At 37.8% G+C, this 16,393-nt stretch overlaps 4 protein-coding genes across 4 annotated transcripts; 3 read left to right on the forward strand and 1 right to left on the reverse strand.

The window, feature by feature from the left end:
• The first annotated feature begins 774 nt into the window (after window positions 1–774).
• Window positions 775–5,038, forward strand: LOC124640373 (isopentenyl-diphosphate Delta-isomerase 1-like). The gene is made up of 6 exons (XM_047178114.1): window positions 775–969; window positions 1,670–1,789; window positions 2,106–2,291; window positions 3,607–3,735; window positions 4,101–4,276; window positions 4,501–5,038. Exons 2-6 carry the CDS (start codon window positions 1,670–1,672, stop codon window positions 4,646–4,648), a joined length of 759 nt encoding a protein of 252 aa, XP_047034070.1. The 5' UTR covers window positions 775–969; the 3' UTR covers window positions 4,649–5,038.
• Window positions 5,039–5,991: 953 nt separating this feature from the next.
• LOC124640193 (isopentenyl-diphosphate Delta-isomerase 1-like) lies at window positions 5,992–7,352 on the forward strand. Its single transcript, XM_047177858.1, has 5 exons — window positions 5,992–6,117; window positions 6,204–6,389; window positions 6,511–6,639; window positions 6,854–7,029; window positions 7,153–7,352. The coding sequence occupies exons 1-5, from the start codon at window positions 5,992–5,994 to the stop codon at window positions 7,319–7,321; spliced, it is 786 nt and encodes a 261-aa protein (XP_047033814.1). The 3' UTR covers window positions 7,322–7,352.
• A 115-nt stretch (window positions 7,353–7,467) lies between these two features.
• LOC124640309 (peripherin-2-like) lies at window positions 7,468–10,724 on the reverse strand. The gene is made up of 6 exons (XM_047178024.1): window positions 10,551–10,724; window positions 10,173–10,350; window positions 9,836–10,010; window positions 8,406–8,526; window positions 7,986–8,093; window positions 7,468–7,809 (listed from the first exon to the last, which is right to left on the reverse strand). Exons 1-6 carry the CDS (start codon window positions 10,722–10,724, stop codon window positions 7,525–7,527), a joined length of 1,041 nt encoding a protein of 346 aa, XP_047033980.1. The 3' UTR covers window positions 7,468–7,524.
• A 481-nt stretch (window positions 10,725–11,205) lies between these two features.
• On the forward strand, window positions 11,206–16,345 carry LOC124640096 (peroxisome assembly factor 2). The gene is made up of 10 exons (XM_047177737.1): window positions 11,206–12,439; window positions 12,525–12,632; window positions 13,074–13,207; window positions 13,408–13,903; window positions 13,977–14,144; window positions 14,221–14,367; window positions 14,636–14,794; window positions 15,173–15,335; window positions 15,752–15,891; window positions 16,113–16,345. The coding sequence occupies exons 1-10, from the start codon at window positions 11,341–11,343 to the stop codon at window positions 16,250–16,252; spliced, it is 2,754 nt and encodes a 917-aa protein (XP_047033693.1). The 5' UTR covers window positions 11,206–11,340; the 3' UTR covers window positions 16,253–16,345.
• Window positions 16,346–16,393: the final 48 nt, after the last annotated feature.

A 16,393-nucleotide genomic window follows, 5' to 3' on the forward strand; every position in this document is an offset into this window, starting at 1 on the left:
GACACTGAGCCCTCAGAGTTGTGTATTATTTTCAACAAAACATCAGTTAAAAACATTTTGATTAAAAAGGCGTATTATAAAATTCAGGATTTTAAAGACATATTTTATTGAAAATAATATGTTTTGCCTTTTTATTTTCACATGATGCTTCTACGGCGACCACGGGCACGGCAGTGCTTCCGCACAGACGAGCAAATCGGAATGCAAGTTGCAATATTTGCTTGAGAACTTAGTTACCGAGTATAGATTTCGAATTGTATAAATATTTTTTTCTTAGCACTAAAATTGTTTTGTACAATCGATTAATACATAATTAGCTCCATTTGCATTATATAACTTTCTCATGAATAGCTTGAAAACGATTTTAAATTATTGTATTTTTTTTAAGAGAGTATCTCCTTATGGCGTTTCTTGCGGATTCTTCTTCATAGGACCGAATCTTTGGCACCCTGCAACTAGTCTGACGTGAAAGAACTTTCATAGGGCTATTTGAAATAATAAATAATTACTTTGCCTGTTTTTTTTTTTTTTTCATAGGTATCACCCTACTGAAATGACTCCTCCCATTTGGTTGATGTTGTTGAGGTTATTAGTATCAGTGAAGTTAATGTGATAGTTAGTTCTATGACGAAGAGATTATTTATACTCGGTTATTTTTATGCACCCAGTAAGACTCGCACATACTTCTAACTAGAATACAATATCGATATTTGTTGAATCCGGTAGCGGTACAACCCTAGTAATGGCAGCCATTTTAGTTACGACTGCAGACTGACAGTAGGTGTGCACGTTTTTTTCGTGACATTTCCTGTCCCTATAGTTATATGTCAATGGTCTGCATCTGCTGCAGCCGGAGACATTTTGATTGGAAAAACGAATAACAACTTGATTTCGCAACATAATATCTTATTATAGTTTAAATGCGCAGCATTGGGATAATATTTTAGACGTGGCTATATACGTATTAAGGTACTGTACCCATATCTGTATTCTGTAAATCAAATTGAACCAAACAACTTTAACACCAATTTACTTCAACAATTCTTATTAAACTTCACTGTAATAGTCTAATGAAGCTTACCCAGAAGTCATCCTAAAAAATAAAAAACATTTCAAAATCATTTCACAATTCCCTCAATGTAAGCAAATGAATACTCCATTATGGGGGTCATTGCCATGATTCTATAACGATATCCAAAAACAAGTTATTTATCTTGTTTGTTCCATAACTTTCTTGAAAAAGTACCTGCCTATTGAGTGTTGATCAAAGGTATTTTTTATAAGAAAGGATTCAAGCAGATATTGGTATAACACTGTTGATAATATTAAATATTCAATGATAACAATATAAATCATTATGTTATATCACATTAGCCGCAATTATCATCATTAGCCTACCTTGCAAAACCTTTTTGGTGTTCAAGATATTCTTATGAACTTTGTACCTAAAGTTAATGTGGAATAAAAATGAAGGATGTGCCATCCGCCTTCATTCACTAAGCAATATGTTTCAATTCATATGTAAAAATGTTACCCTGTAATAAAAATAGTGACAATACATGACTATTGTATTGAAAGATACAATCTTTAGAATTAGCATAAAAATGCTGTGTCAAGTTCAGTTGAACTTTCAATGTTCTAATGATCATTCTTTGTTGTGCTCTACAAGATGCTAGTACGGAGATTGACAAGATCCCTATGGAACACGGTGAGAGTGGAAAAGAGGTTCCTAGCCTCTGAACCGTTGAAACCACAGACTGAAGAAAAAGACAGCGTTGACCCAGTACAGGTGAGTCTTAATTTAAATAATGTTGGAGACTTGTTTGTGCTATTGATTGTCTAATCTGTTGCATTCTTTGCATGATTACATGATATTTAGTTGAAGGGATAGATTCTGTACTACAACTATAACACATTTTATGATAATGTGTTAGTTACTTTGTACTGAGTAATCTTTTTGTTACAGACTTTATAAAAATAAAGAAAGCTACTTGTAGTATTACTTATTATGTTTTTACAATAAGCTAGTTATCAGTTTTAACTTCTTTGTAATATGGCAATGCCTTTTGTGTGAAAGAGTAACAATCAAACTTAATCATTTACAGTTGGAGGCTCTAGATAAAGACATATGTCTTTTAGTTGATGAGAAGGACAACTTTGTGGGAACGGCCACCAAAAGAGAATGCCATAAAGTAGGAGATGATGGCGAAGTACTGCTCCACCGTGCCTTCAGTGTGTTTCTCTTCAACAAGAGAGGAGATATGCTCATGCAGAGAAGGTCTAGCCAAAAAGTGAGTTAGCTACCAGTTAAAATATAGATTGCATTTCTATTATCTAGAGGAAAAACCATTTATTTAGTAATATTAAATAATTTAAAATTAAAACAGATCATTAATCATTTACCTTTATTGCTTAGTAACTACAGGGTTATTGGTAAAACACTAACAACCTTGCAGGACTGTATTACTAACATCATTAACTACAAGTTTTGTTCTATGACTTTTTATAAAACATAATACATTTGCCAAAAACAAACCTACAAGATTTCATTGGTCTATCTAACACATTTCAACTCTATTTTGCTATAGTGATAAAATTTGCACGCCCCTACCATTTCTTCACCAACAAAAGGCCCGATCGGGACCAGTCGAGCGATTAGTCGACCTTAGAGTGTGCGGACGAGTCGAGATTATCACACATTACAATAAATTCGTTTGGTGAAGCAAACGAATTTATTGTAATGTGTGTGGTTTGCACTTTTAGAATGAATGCAAGAGATACCCTACGCATTCCGCGCACTATTCTCGTACCTAGTCATACTTTTGAATTGGTAACTCGCTAGTCGCTACGCTACGATTTCCCGCCTTTTTACGAAAAGGTCAAATAAAAAAAAACAAAATATCGTCTTCTTCACGTACTGTGTGCCTCGGTGGACGATCACTATCCCTGATGGCATGCCGGAATCGCCCGTAACTCGTAACCGCTGAGTGGCGGCTAGCATTATTACTCAGCTAGGTGTAGGGATGTTTGGGAATCGTATGGGGCGTATTGGTGACAGGCTTCCGAAACATTGTCATCACACCTAGCCAGCATTCGCACCATTTCCGTGTACTCGACATTTGAATATCGATACGCCATACTGTAAAGATAATTACGTTCGCACCACCGAATTTCGCTACAAGGACACGTATGATGCGACGCGGGCGCATGAAAACGACTGACGGCCGCTCGTAAATAGGTCAAGTTCAAACGCTCCCCCGCCGCCGCCCGAGCCCCGCTCCCCTCCGCTATCTTTTGTACTACTGTTTGTTGTGCTTCGCATAGACTTCGTAAATTTTAGAGCGTCCAATTGAAATATTTTAATTTTTGTGTGAAAATTTTGATGAACTAAAATCTGAGAATTATTAAAAGTCATAGAACAAAAGTTTTAGTTTATGATATTAGTAATATGGTCCTGAGAGGTTGTTAGTGTTTTACCTATAACCCTGTATATGTAAAAATAAATTGATCCACAATTTTCGTCTGAAAATCAATTGTGGTGCGACTGTAAAACTGTGGCTATGCTATCCAGAAAAAAATTGATAAATGTATTGTTAAATATTCCAGGTAACTTACCCAGACTACTACACAAACGCGTGTTGCAGTCACCCGCTGTACATAGACGAGAAAGCCGAAGATGTTGTCACCGCAGCTAGACGCAGGCTCAATTTGGAGTTAGGGATTCCTTTAGACCAGGTATGGTATAAAGAAGCTTGGAGCATGTTAAATTTCTTACATAATGAATATGACCCTTGAACAAGCTTAATTTTGTTATGATTTAGCCATCAGGCTTTTTAGGATCGCTTTCACATGTGCGTATTTGCCGCGCGACACATTCCATGCAGTGAAAGCCTGTCACTAAATAGCTATGCGTATTCGGGCGTTACCATCAGATCCGTTACATGTCAGCTCACAGCTACTTTGACTCGTGGATATCGTTCGTATAATATATAAGCACGACAACCCTCGTACAAGCCACGCTTTTGTCTCATGTCGCTCCTACACCCGTGTAGAATACTTATATGTACGCCGAAGTTTAAAAATATGTTGTTGTCTCTCAGATGGACCCAGAGTTGTTCACGTTCATGACGCGCGTGCACTACCACGACCCCGGCGATGGCGTGTGGGGAGAGCACGAGATCGACCACATCCTCTTCTTCCAAGCAGACGTCAAGGTCAAGCCGAACTCCAACGAGATATCCGAGTACTGCTTCGTACCTAAAGCTGAATTTAATGCGTAAGTCCATTTATCTTTAACAAGTTTTTTTTTGGAATTCAATTTCTGTAATTCAGTTGAACATTCCCATTAATTCAATAAGGCCCATTAGGGCTAACTTAAAGGTCACAAAAAAGGTGCTAAATATTAAGAATTGTCGCTCAACAATTAGCGCTTTAAAAAGATTTTCGACAAACCTGTATCTAACCAGTATAACATAAGAGCGCTATTTATTATTTCTACAGGTTTATCCCAACTCTGGAAGGTCCGCTAACGCCGTGGTTCAACATGATTCGCCGACACCGACTCAAGCTATGGTGGGACAACCTTCATCGTCTCAAGGAATTGGCAGAACCTGACAAGATACAGAAGTTTATGAGTGATAAAAAATAAATAGCTTATCGTCGCCTTCTAGTAGTTATAGGCAATATCAATTATTTGTTTAATTTAAACCACAAGAGAATGAATATGTTTATTATTTTATGAAAGTAGGCTGTAGTTCATCGATTATGATTATTTAATTGTTTAGTTTGTCTCGTAACTACCTCTTGCGCATCAAGTTACACTATGCTTTTACTATGGTTAGGTAGTTAAATAAAACCTTCTTTCAATATAATTTCTATAATTTTGTGTTTCATGATATAATAATGCTGTACATATTCGATGATGGGTGCTTTCAAAAAGATTACAGATTATTTTAAGAATGAGCCCACTAAAGCTGTAAGCATTTGATGCCTTGTACAATTTCTATTAAATGCAAGAATAAATAATATTTATTATGGGTTCGAGTGTTTTATTATAGTCAATTTTGACCTTTATCTAAATCGTTATGAGATAAATTGTTCGGTCTGGCTTTTGCCTGAGCATGTACAGTACAATACCTGAAATATTTTTGTGTAGGTACATATGTGTCGAAGCCATATCATAGATTTGCTGACAATATGAAATGATCGATAATTTGAAATTGTCGCTCGAAAGTGGGTTATCGCCGAATGTTCCACACCGCAAGCTGTCCGCGCGTCGCTTCAGTCAAGTCAATAACATGACTGAAACGACCCTTGCCACTTCGGAGTTATTAACTTCAGTCAGAAGGTCAAAGTAGGAACTCTGTTATCAACGTGTTAAGAATTTGCTCTCCTCTCCGAGCCGGTCTGTGGGAACGGGCCCTTATTAGGAATGAAGTGTGTGAACCTAATAAGTCAGTTGACCAAACACGCATCGTACACCACATCTGCCTTACATACTCGAGTGATCGCCTAAAATTGATCACATAAGCAGGTAGGTATACGGAAAATATGTATCCATACTCCATTATTGACTATAATGGAGGATTTACAGATGCGCGGACCGAGTGGCCTAGATTCCGGCATATACTTAGTTAGTGCTTTTAGATAACGAATTCCTCAGACATGTGCGAATGAACACCGCGGGCTTTCAAGAAGTACCTACCTATGCAAGTAGCCTATTAGGGTCTGATCGACACCCAAGCTATGGGGCACTAAACAATTTAGGGAATAAGATTCGTTAATTCTACTCAAAGAACAGCTATTATCATATTTACAATGTCGTAAGTTTAATAAATGCCGAAGGTAAAAAAACAACGTTACCATATCTTAACAAATAGCTACATTAACCCACAATTTACATAATCTTATACACATGGGCAGCATAAATATCATAAAAATAATGACTTTCCACAAATTTTCCGTCATTTTACTCAGTTACTGTTAGTTACAATGTTGGGTCGACACTTAAGAACACCTTCTAACATTTCCTATAGTTCAAACGTGAACAGAAAGTTTTTACGTTTCACATCTGCTATGAACCAATCCACGAATACTAAAGAGATTGTGGATAGACAGGTAGGAAGGCTCTCTTATCCTGACCAGGACTTGATAATACAGTGCTCATAGAATGTTTGATCTTTGAGAAAATGAATCGTTTTTAGAGTGCATCGTTGGACAGCGACATATGTTTGCTCGTGGACGAGAGAGACAACTACATCGGAACTGCCACCAAGAGGGATTGCCACAGAGTGAGTGCGGACGGCAAGCTGCTCCTGCATAGAGCCTTCAGTGTGCTAATGTTCAACTCCGCGGGAGAACTACTTGTGCAGAAGAGAGCCGCTGAAAAAGTAACGTAGATCGTCTATTTAGTCTACCTATTTACAGCTTAGAGGCAAACCTAAACATCGCCTACAAATAAACTTCATCAGAAGTTAGGTACAGAGTTTTTTTAACATAATGTTTTTTCAGGTAACTTACCCCAGTGCATACACGAACACATGTTGTAGTCACCCATTGTTTATTAACGGTATACCGGAAGACGTCACGACTGCCGCTATTCGCAGACTTAACGAGGAACTGGGGATACCAAAAGCCCAGGTAACAAGGTGTTGGTGCCCTATATTCTTAGCAGGTGAACCACTTTGTGATATAATTATGTACAAACCCCTCGCACTTGACCTCGCACGACGATCTGCAGACCGCGAATTTCCAACACTTACGACTTTTGGACCAGGGAATTGGGAACGTGCCTCAATGATTTGTTTAAGGCATTTGTGGCATCTGATCATCACCGTCTTTCTCTTATTTACAGTTGCGTCGTGAAGACTTCACTTTCATATCCCGATTCCTTTACGCGGACTGTGGTGATGGCGCATGGGGAGAATACGAGCTAGACCATGTGCTCATCCTGAGAAGCGATGCCCAAGTGAAACCCAACCCTAATGAGATCGATGACGTCAAATACATCCCTAGAAATAAGATCGACAGGTATGTATGTGAACTTAAACAATATTTCAAATAATTATTTGTGGAATTTTCGAACCAGTAGTACTTAGAGAAGCTGCCTGGGCACTAGACTGGAAATTAAAGAGTGCAAATTGGTTTTAATAGTTTCATGGAACATCTGAAGGATCCCGTAACACCATGGTTCAGGCTGATATACCACCACCTGCTGCTGTACTGGTGGGACAACTTGCACCGCCTCGAAGACATTGCCGAGCCCCACAAGATAAGATCGTTTATGGACAAAAAGATAAGATCGTTTATGGACAAAAAGTAACTTCACACTATTACATTAATATGTAACGTTTTTTGACCAGTGTTTTTATGTGAAAATGGAACTTATAATTAGATTTAACTAGGTATCTAGCTAGGTACTTCACTTATTACTATGTCCGTGATTAGGTAGCAATAAAACAAGCCTAATTCAATGATAGCTTCGTATTATTACGCTTAGGTAAATATAAACAAATGCACCCTCACTCATTCATAAATTGGCTTCAGAAGTTCATCGGAACTATTGACATCCGAGCCAGATGAGGTCAAGTATCGTTTCTTGCCACGTCTGTATGAGACAGAAACCCAATGAAGCGTCCGGGCTTGTCGAAACTTTTTCTTTTTAAAGACTTTCTTCCGAACAGGGCTTTTCAGTGGCTCCGTATCGGTTAGGGAGCGAAGGAGGTAGGCTTTGCAAACTATTTGGTTGCCAACGTGCAGCCCACTCCTATATGCTGTATGGAGATATCTCACTGCTATTACTTGTATTATCTGAATAAAAAACATTTACTGTAGGAACTATTTGGTCAGCATTATTTTATAAAATTTCGACTTACCGTTTTAAACAAACTTACAGAACTTTCATGAAAATATGCATAGATTATTTAGGTTCTGAATAGTTTCATGAATAAATAACAATATTACCTACGTTACATTAACATACCTACCATTGCTATTATAATGAGTGCCATTACGGCATTGAACCGCCACGACACCAACATCATTTCGCTGATCAGTTTTTCTTCACATCCGGCCTCCCAAATTGTTATTTGTGTCTGGAAATGTAAGCAATATGGTACGTACATCTATTTATTGTAATAGGTAGACCTTGAATGCCATATATAACAGTTGTATTCAACTTATAGCGTTTGAAAAGTCCACAATAAGTATCCAATTAGAGGCGATTGCCTCCCAAACCACTTACATTTCTAACATTGCCAGTATGCAGGTATCAGCTTACCAGCTAGGTCAGAGGCTGAGGCGTTTGACAAGGTTCAAGGTGCAATGGAAGGCCTCGATAGCAAATCGAACCAAGATATTTAATAAATACGTTCCTACATGTATTACCGCTGTTACATTACACTAACCGAAGGATTATACTTGTAAATAGTGCCCATTTGCGTCACGCCGTGGTGAATGCAAGGGTACAATTCTTCTGTTGAGCAGCAGCTGTATGGGACGTTGTCTGACACGAACTTGTGGTTCGAGCTGTTAAAAATTGAACATCATTCAGATAGGTACCATGGTCAACTAGATGCATTGATTTTGTTCACTTTATCGCGGCTGTTATACTCTCTTGGGCCAGCCCCGGATCCAGGGGGGGCAAGCCGGGGCCCATGCCCCGGGCGGCAAAATCAGGCGGCTGCCTGATTTTAAATCCTACATCACGGATTACCATAATAGTTACCTACAGGGCCATCTTAACCATGGTGCAGGGTGTGCGAATAACCCGGCCGCCTCGGTCTCAGGGGCGCCGCGGGACGCCCCACCACCAGGAAATTTCGATGAAATTACACCCATTTGATAAGGAGGTTCCATTGTATCATGATACTGACAAGCAACGTTTCTAAAAAAGTCGCCTTCGCTTTGTTTAATTGATCATTTTGATTATTTTTCACTTTTAACATCCTCCAACTAAGTGAAAAAATTCTCGCTCGCTACGCTCGCACCTAAATGTCAATTTGTGTGCTATTTTTCTGATGGTTTATTATTTTTATTGACGCACCGAATCAACGAACACATATGGCACTCGCTCTAATCACGGTTTCTTTTTAGTTGTACATAATTCCCAGTTTAATAAGTGAGTCTCTCGCTACGCTCGCGGTTACTTGTTGCTTGACAATGTACTTAATCAGGTACTTTTGTGTCGTAGACTCAAAAAATTTCGCAACATTACACAGACATTGCCTTGTTGACTTCAAACGGTCAGTCAAATCCACGCTATCTTACCTTTTATAAGTCAAATGTAGCAAAAAAAATATTTATTGAGTCCTCAATAAAACAAAATAGTTTGCGCTTCCGACTGCTTGTTACTTTACAGCGCCTTTTAAAACTTATTAACTTTTCGTGTACATTAATCTGTCTCGACCTTCATAACTTAAACCTGGCCAACAGTTTGAGCCTACAATGATTTGGACATAGGTATTTTTTTAAGTCCTTTATTACCTACCAAAAAAGTGATTTTCGTTGGTGAAAATAAACATAGGTAAGTTAGGGCGGCATTTTTTAGTTTTTGCCCCGCCTAAAAAAAATTGAAGATCCGGGGCTGTCTTGGGCCTCCAACTGACAGAGAAACGTTACCCTTCGCCCCTGGTGTAAAAATTAGATGAGCAAATTACAACGGAGTAATGACTCAGGTTCGCGAAGCCCCAAGATCCTCGGGAACTACGTATAGAATACGGGGTCTTGAACAGGAACGTGGACGTTGGATAAGAGAAACGCTATGCCTACATACCTAACATTTTTGCCCATCCTCTGCTAGACACGAATCATCAACAACGAATTATACAATACTCACAAGGTTTTCGTATCGATATTCTCCCCGTTCATATACCAGGGGATGTAGAACCATTCCTGAAAATTGACTCGGCCACAACAGTGAAACCTCGTCTGTAGTCTATCTATAGCCACCTTTGATGGTAAATGGCTCGAATATCTGAGCATGGCCTTAGTTATTCCACCTTTTATCTTAGCTGCAACAATATTTGTGTGATATGAAGTAAGTAAAACGTAGGCAGATATACCTACCATTTACCAAAACTTACTTCAGGGTTACTTTCGTAAGCACATTATTATTATGTTAATGACTTGATTGGCATCTACAAAATAAATTATAATAAATACAAATAAGAAACCTCGTATTATAGTCGACTGAAGTCCAGAGTAAAACATGATTGCGAGAAAAATGATGATCATTATAATGAGCGCCCAAACATAGTAGAAGAGGCCGTTCGTTACGTCATATTCTCTCTTAGGTAAACCAGCTTTGAATAACTGGTACAAGCCATACAACTGGGAAAACACAAAATCAATGAGTGTTTAGTCGTAAGTACCTATTATTAAAGGTTAACAGCGAAATCTGATGTATGCTACCCGCCGAATCGTCTAATAACTGCCGAATCATAATTTCATTTTAAAATAACCGTCCATCCAGGTTGTATGCGGATATTGTTAAAAGGATCTTTGAATACTTTGATGTCATAGGCAGATCAACGGTAGACTCAGGAAAATACCTCAATTACTACTGCAATGACAGATCCACAAGCTATAATCACAGGTATAGCGTTGCCGTCAGGCCAGCACACAAGATCCAGTAGAGTTCCCTCTTCACTGCGAATTCCTTCTGATGTGTTGACCAACCATATAAGATAGAATATTACTACAGGCATGCACGCCATCATAAGCATTCTTATATTGTTGAAAGAAGCCCATGTTAAATACATTTACTGCTACTTCTCTCACTATTTCCTATGAATCTACTTCACAGGCCATACATCCAAATCAATCAATATATTTTGTCAAAATTGATGGCTTCATGCCAAAATTCTAACACGGGTTTTCCTTGTGGGTTACCTCATTATTATAATTATAAAAAAGGTAAGTAATAATTATATGAAGGCGCTATCACAAGCACTAATGCAAAATCAGGCTACTCGTCAGCTTCACTATCCTTTCCAGTCTAGTTTACCATAGTTTTTACACACTTCCCAGACGCCAGGCCCGATCTCGGTCTGATATGGGCCCAACGGAAGAACAACCCCCGCTCAAAAACTTTTGGGCCTGACGATGCGCGATGATGTTGATGTTTACGATATTTTATCTGTATGTGATTATTGTTCTGTTCCTACTGTCAGCGTCAGCTGCCACTGTCAGTCAGTGTCAAATGGTTGGCATTGTTATCATTGATTCTACAAAAAATGAGAGAGATTTTAAGTTAAAATAAAATATACTTTATGTATTATTTTTCTTTATTTTTTTCTTTTAAACACAGAGGACAATTACATTATAGCGGTCCAAGTTACTATGAATGAACAAACATCTCGGAAACTATGGGTGTTAAAGTTTTGTTTAAAAGTTGTCTATCCAAAGTACAACTACTACTACTTCCTCGTTTTTCTCGCGATAAAGTATAGAATTTGGTGCCAAAGGAGAAATTCTGATCGTGAAGATATGGATACCTTTGAAGTGAAAACAATTCCTTCGCACTTAGTTAAATCTCTCATTACAGAAAGATTGGAAGAGAATTTACCAGTTCTTATAGATAAATGTATTGTCATATCCAAAGAACAATTTATACAGCTAGGCAGTGAAAACTTATTCTACTTAGATAATGGAGTACTCTGGGTTGCATTAAAGTTAGCTCCAGAAGAGAGAAAAAAGCACAGAGAAAAGAAAAATGAGAACAAAGAAATTCAGTTTAATCTTCACTTTATGACATCAGAACTACACAAAAAGCTATGGGCTGACTCAGCACAAACTAGTGTTGACAATATCAGAATTGTACCAATAGTTGGTTCTAAACATGTTTCAGAAAATATAGCATTTACTAATGAAAATGAATTCTATAACATTTTATCATGTTTTGGCATGAATGCGTGTAGAGATTTCTGTGTCACATTCCATCCAGTGCCCAATTTAGATAGTTCACCTAAAATAGCTGCAGCAGCTGAAGTGAGCCTCATAGTGAATGACTATGACTTAGCCAATGACTTTATTAAAGAGGTTTTGAGCAATCACTTTGAAATACCTAAGCTAGTGAGCACAAATGACATATTTAGCATAGACCTGACACCAGAGACAACTGCGAAGTATCATTATAAGTATTTAGATTTAGTACAATCAACTGGACGTCTTTACTTTAAATGTAAGAAGCTTTGTAGTGATGTCGCTGAAATAAATACTGAAGCCAAAAACAAACTAGTGCAAGCATTTTTCGTAGTAAAAGGTGTAACTCAGTTAACTTTAGGAGAGAATGTACATAGTATAAAACCAAAGGATGAGTTCTTCAAACCACAAATAAATGAAGGACTAAAAAATATATTGGCATTGTGCCCAACTGGGCTGAGACAAAAGTTTGAACAGTTACAGGATACAATACTACCATTCTTAACTGGAGAAATAGGTAAGGTTCTAATATACCTTGTTTTATGTAGTATAAAAATATTTATAAGTACCATATTTATTCCAATTTATTTATAACATTGCAGATGATCTATTGTCATCAATGACTTCACCCATCATTCCTATGCTACTGCTAACTGGGTCTATAGGATCAGGCAGGCATTTACTTGTCAAACTGCTAGCCAAATACAATGGTAAGTTTGCAACTGACCACCATGAAATATACTTAATTACATTAACTAGCTGCCCCCACATTCTATATTGGTAGGTAATGCCTAGTCGTCAACCCAGACAGTGCCACCTATCAGAATCAGAATGCTTTATTTGTAAACATAGGTCAAATTACAGCAATGTGAGATGTTACAAGTAGGATTTAGTGTCTCTATGTTTTACCCAAAAGCGTACAAATATATTTATTTGACATAATGTCCAGTCTACATAACATAATACATGTACCATAAATTATTATCCCCAAAAATTTTCACGTTTGTAATACCTACTGGACCCAATTGTGTTTTCAAGCAATCCAAGAATCCATTGAAGTAAAGATACAATTATTCCGACCTATTTATAGTCCAATGGTCCAGACACAAAAAAAAACTATTTTGTAAAATTGCGATTGATGCATGTTCCAGGAATGAACTTGCTCCCAATAGACTGCAATGCGCTCCAGAGTTCTACGGCGAAACAAACAGAGAGCAAGATCAACTCCACTGTGCAGAAGGCAAAGGCTGCTGCCCCTGTTATTGTGGTGCTAGATAACTTTGAGGTAGTCACTTTATTTATACATCTTACTTGTCTAATTTATTCTTATAGCAGCATAGTACCTAAACTTTTATAATGTACTTTCAATCTCAAGCCACAATTCCGTGAGTCGTGAGTCGCTACAGGTACACGCTCCTTGCGGCTCACGACATTTGCTCTGTTCCAAATTGTAACTTTATAAAGAAGTTTATTTAACTTTTCCAGGTGTTTGCAGTTGATCCCGAAAATAACGAAGACTGTAGAGTTTTAGAATACTTCATGAATACTATCACTGACTTGTATCAAAATTATACAAAGCACCCAATCATAATTATTGCAATAACAGAAAGACAGGATTTGAAGCCGAATGTATTGAGGATGTTTTTAGAAAAGTTTCATATACCAAGACTGAATGTGCAGCAGAGGTATGAGATGCTCGAGTGGTTTACTACCGTCATGCAGCTCAACATTGATGGAGAGGAACAGTTATCGCCGAACCAGATAAGCACTGATAAAGAAATGGTGTACCTAAGTAAACCTTCTAGAGATGTCTTGCAGAGGGTAGCTGCGAAAACTGAAACATTTCTGTATGGTGATTTAGATACGCTCCTGCATTTTGCAATACGAGAATCGTATTTGAAACAACACAATAGTTACAATCAGCTACCACCTGCACCTAGCCTGCATTTAGTTGAAGAAGACGATTTTAATTCTGCTCTTGGTAAGGCAAGCTATATTTATTCAAATCTTAAAAAAAAAATACATACTTCACTTTAAACTTCTTTCGTTTACAGAGTCCATTCGCGGCTTACAAAGTCAACATTTGGACGCCCCTAAAATCCCGAAAGTGTACTGGGAAGACATTGGTGGCTTAGAGCATCTTAAAAAGGAGTTGTTGAAGACTATAGAATTCCCTATAAAATATCCGCACTTATTTAAAAATTCGAGTTTAAAAAGATCTGGTAATTTATTCATTTTCATTACATATAAATAATTATAGTATGAGTTATTTTTTTTATATAAAACCTTATATTTTAGGCATACTGCTATATGGTCCTCCGGGTTGTGGAAAAACTCTAGTAGCCAAAGCAGTCAGTACAGAGCTCAATGTGAGCTTCCTTAGTGTTAAGGGACCAGAACTACTCAACATGTACATTGGACAGTCTGAAGAAAATGTCAGGAAAGGTCAGTTCGTATTGCACAGCTAGATATTTATTGGCTTGAGTCTCTTATCAAACACATAAGGCCTAAGCATATTTGATGGTAAAAATCTTATTACCTAAATTATGTCATTTAAGTTATTTCACTATTTCCTCCCTTTAGCACAGTTGAAACATGTATTCAAATAAATAGTTATTTTCAACGACTTCGACCAAGTATAGGTACATTTAATTTTTGCTCTCAACCTTTTTCATACAATTTTCTTCTATCTTATGCTCGAGTTTGTTATCAGTGTTCGAGGCGGCACGGGCGTCATCGCCGTGCATCGTGTTCCTGGACGAGTTGGACGCGCTGGCTCCGCGGCGCGGCGCGGCGGGCGACTCCGGCGGCGCCAGCGACCGCGTCGTCAGCCAGCTGCTGGCTGAGCTCGACGGTGTCAGCTGCGGAGAAGGTTTGTTACGTAACTTGGCTTGGGACTCCAAGAATTGGACCAACAAGTCAATGAAAAATACATAAAAAGTGATGATGATTTTGGCGGCTGTTTTATGTAAACGACGTTCAAAAAATATGGTTAATTTAAAACCGAGTTTGAATAAGTGAGTTTGAGTTATCTATAGGCTAGGCTTTATATGTCTGTACCCTACGAAGCAATTTCATCGGGTTCCCGATCACTCGCAAATCAGCTATTAGGTACAAGAATTGTGAAATAAATGAGTTTGAAACCATTTCAGCACATTAATTCGCAAAATTTATTAGACCATAAATTCGACTAAGTAATATTAATTTTAGTTTCAAACTTTCAGTCTTTTCTAAAAATCATTTTTTGCAGATGCGGATATATCGAGTTTCGTGTTCATAATGGGCGCAACGAACCGTCCCGACCTGTTGGAACAGTCGCTGCTGCGGCCCGGTCGCCTCGACAAGCTCATATACGTAGGCCCCTACCACGGAGTGCAAGAGAAAACTGGTGTACTCAAAGCGCTTTGCAGAAAGTTAGTATAAGTTATGGAATCAGGCGTTACTTTGCGCATATCCATGACGTTAAATTTGCGGAATTAACGCTAAACATCTTCCCTTACATTGAAAGTTCGTATTTTTGGATTATAATTGGATTATAACAATTTATTTACTTAATTCAATAGATCTACCCACTAATCTGTTCAGTTTGGCGTTGCTAGCTTACATTTGAAGTTAATTGCTTAGTGGCTGTCAAAACATTAATTTCAATTTTGTTAACCTTCACAGCTGGTTCAGTAGGTCTGTAGTGATTTCTGCCATTACCGATCTATTATTTAGCAAGAAATCCTTTAGCACTTCATTTTCTGGTTTACAAGATCTGTGTCTGTCTGTGATATTTGTTATATGATACTTTATTTTTATTATTACATTGAAATATATCTTTGTTAAGCTACAAGTTACGTGACGAAGTGGACTTGGAGTCAGTGGCGGCCGCTCTCCCTGACAGCTGCACTGGCGCCGACCTGTTGCAAGTGGTGTCCACCGCGCGTTCCGCCGCCGTCCGCGCGCTCGTCGCTAAGTTACATGCTGGTATGTTACAAATTAACTTATTAGGATATCTATACAAAACAAACCAGTTCAATAGTAGTTTAACAGGGTCTTCTTCAACTTGGTGTGAAATGTGCATAATGTTGAGTAAAGTACCCAAACAATGTTTATTGCTTTTTTTCTAAAAAGTTAGGTTAGTACTTCTAACTATTCTTCACTTCAAAGCACTGATTGCAAGATTCTTAACTTCTTTTTTGTTTCAGGTGCTGTAAAAGAAAGTGACCTTAGCCCTGATTCTGTTATCCTAGGAGTTTCAGAATTGCTCCATGCGGTAGAATCATTCAGATCGTCAGTAACTGAAGAAGAATTATCCTACTATGAATCATTAAGGTCACAAATGTAAAAAATAAAATCTAGTCTATAAATATTTAAAAGGAGGATTGTGATTATATATAATTGACAACATTTCAAAATTTACACGACCTTTAAACAAAAATACCATTTCTTTATTTTCGTATCCTGAGTTCAAATATATTTTTTTAAT

The sequence above is a fragment of the Helicoverpa zea genome, chromosome 20, assembly GCF_022581195.2.
Source record: "Helicoverpa zea isolate HzStark_Cry1AcR chromosome 20, ilHelZeax1.1, whole genome shotgun sequence".
Lineage (NCBI taxonomy): Eukaryota > Metazoa > Arthropoda > Insecta > Lepidoptera > Noctuidae > Helicoverpa > Helicoverpa zea.

What these genes read in the sequence shown, in the direction of transcription:
- LOC124640309 (XM_047178024.1), bottom strand. Translation starts at nt 10,724, where the DNA reads ATGCTTATGATGGCGTGCATGCCTGTAGTAATATTCTATCTTATATGG. An exon ending in TCATTGCAGTAGTAATTGAG is followed by an intron (nt 10,351 to 10,550) that starts GTATTTTCCTGA and finishes GACTAAACACTC; the next exon opens with ATTGATTTTGTGTTTTCCCA. An exon ending in CACTCATTATAATAGCAATG is followed by an intron (nt 7,810 to 7,985) that starts GTAGGTATGTTA and finishes TTTTTTATTCAG; the next exon opens with ATAATACAAGTAATAGCAGT.
- LOC124640193 (XM_047177858.1), top strand. Translation starts at nt 5,992, where the DNA reads ATGTTGGGTCGACACTTAAGAACACCTTCTAACATTTCCTATAGTTCA. An exon ending in TGGGGATACCAAAAGCCCAG is followed by an intron (nt 6,640 to 6,853) that starts GTAACAAGGTGT and finishes TCTTATTTACAG; the next exon opens with TTGCGTCGTGAAGACTTCAC. An exon ending in CCTAGAAATAAGATCGACAG is followed by an intron (nt 7,030 to 7,152) that starts GTATGTATGTGA and finishes TGGTTTTAATAG; the next exon opens with TTTCATGGAACATCTGAAGG.
- LOC124640373 (XM_047178114.1), top strand. Translation starts at nt 1,670, where the DNA reads ATGCTAGTACGGAGATTGACAAGATCCCTATGGAACACGGTGAGAGTG. An exon ending in AGAGAAGGTCTAGCCAAAAA is followed by an intron (nt 2,292 to 3,606) that starts GTGAGTTAGCTA and finishes TAAATATTCCAG; the next exon opens with GTAACTTACCCAGACTACTA. An exon ending in TAGGGATTCCTTTAGACCAG is followed by an intron (nt 3,736 to 4,100) that starts GTATGGTATAAA and finishes GTTGTCTCTCAG; the next exon opens with ATGGACCCAGAGTTGTTCAC.
- LOC124640096 (XM_047177737.1), top strand. Translation starts at nt 11,341, where the DNA reads ATGAATGAACAAACATCTCGGAAACTATGGGTGTTAAAGTTTTGTTTA. An exon ending in ACTGCTAGCCAAATACAATG is followed by an intron (nt 12,633 to 13,073) that starts GTAAGTTTGCAA and finishes TGCATGTTCCAG; the next exon opens with GAATGAACTTGCTCCCAATA. An exon ending in TGGTGCTAGATAACTTTGAG is followed by an intron (nt 13,208 to 13,407) that starts GTAGTCACTTTA and finishes TAACTTTTCCAG; the next exon opens with GTGTTTGCAGTTGATCCCGA.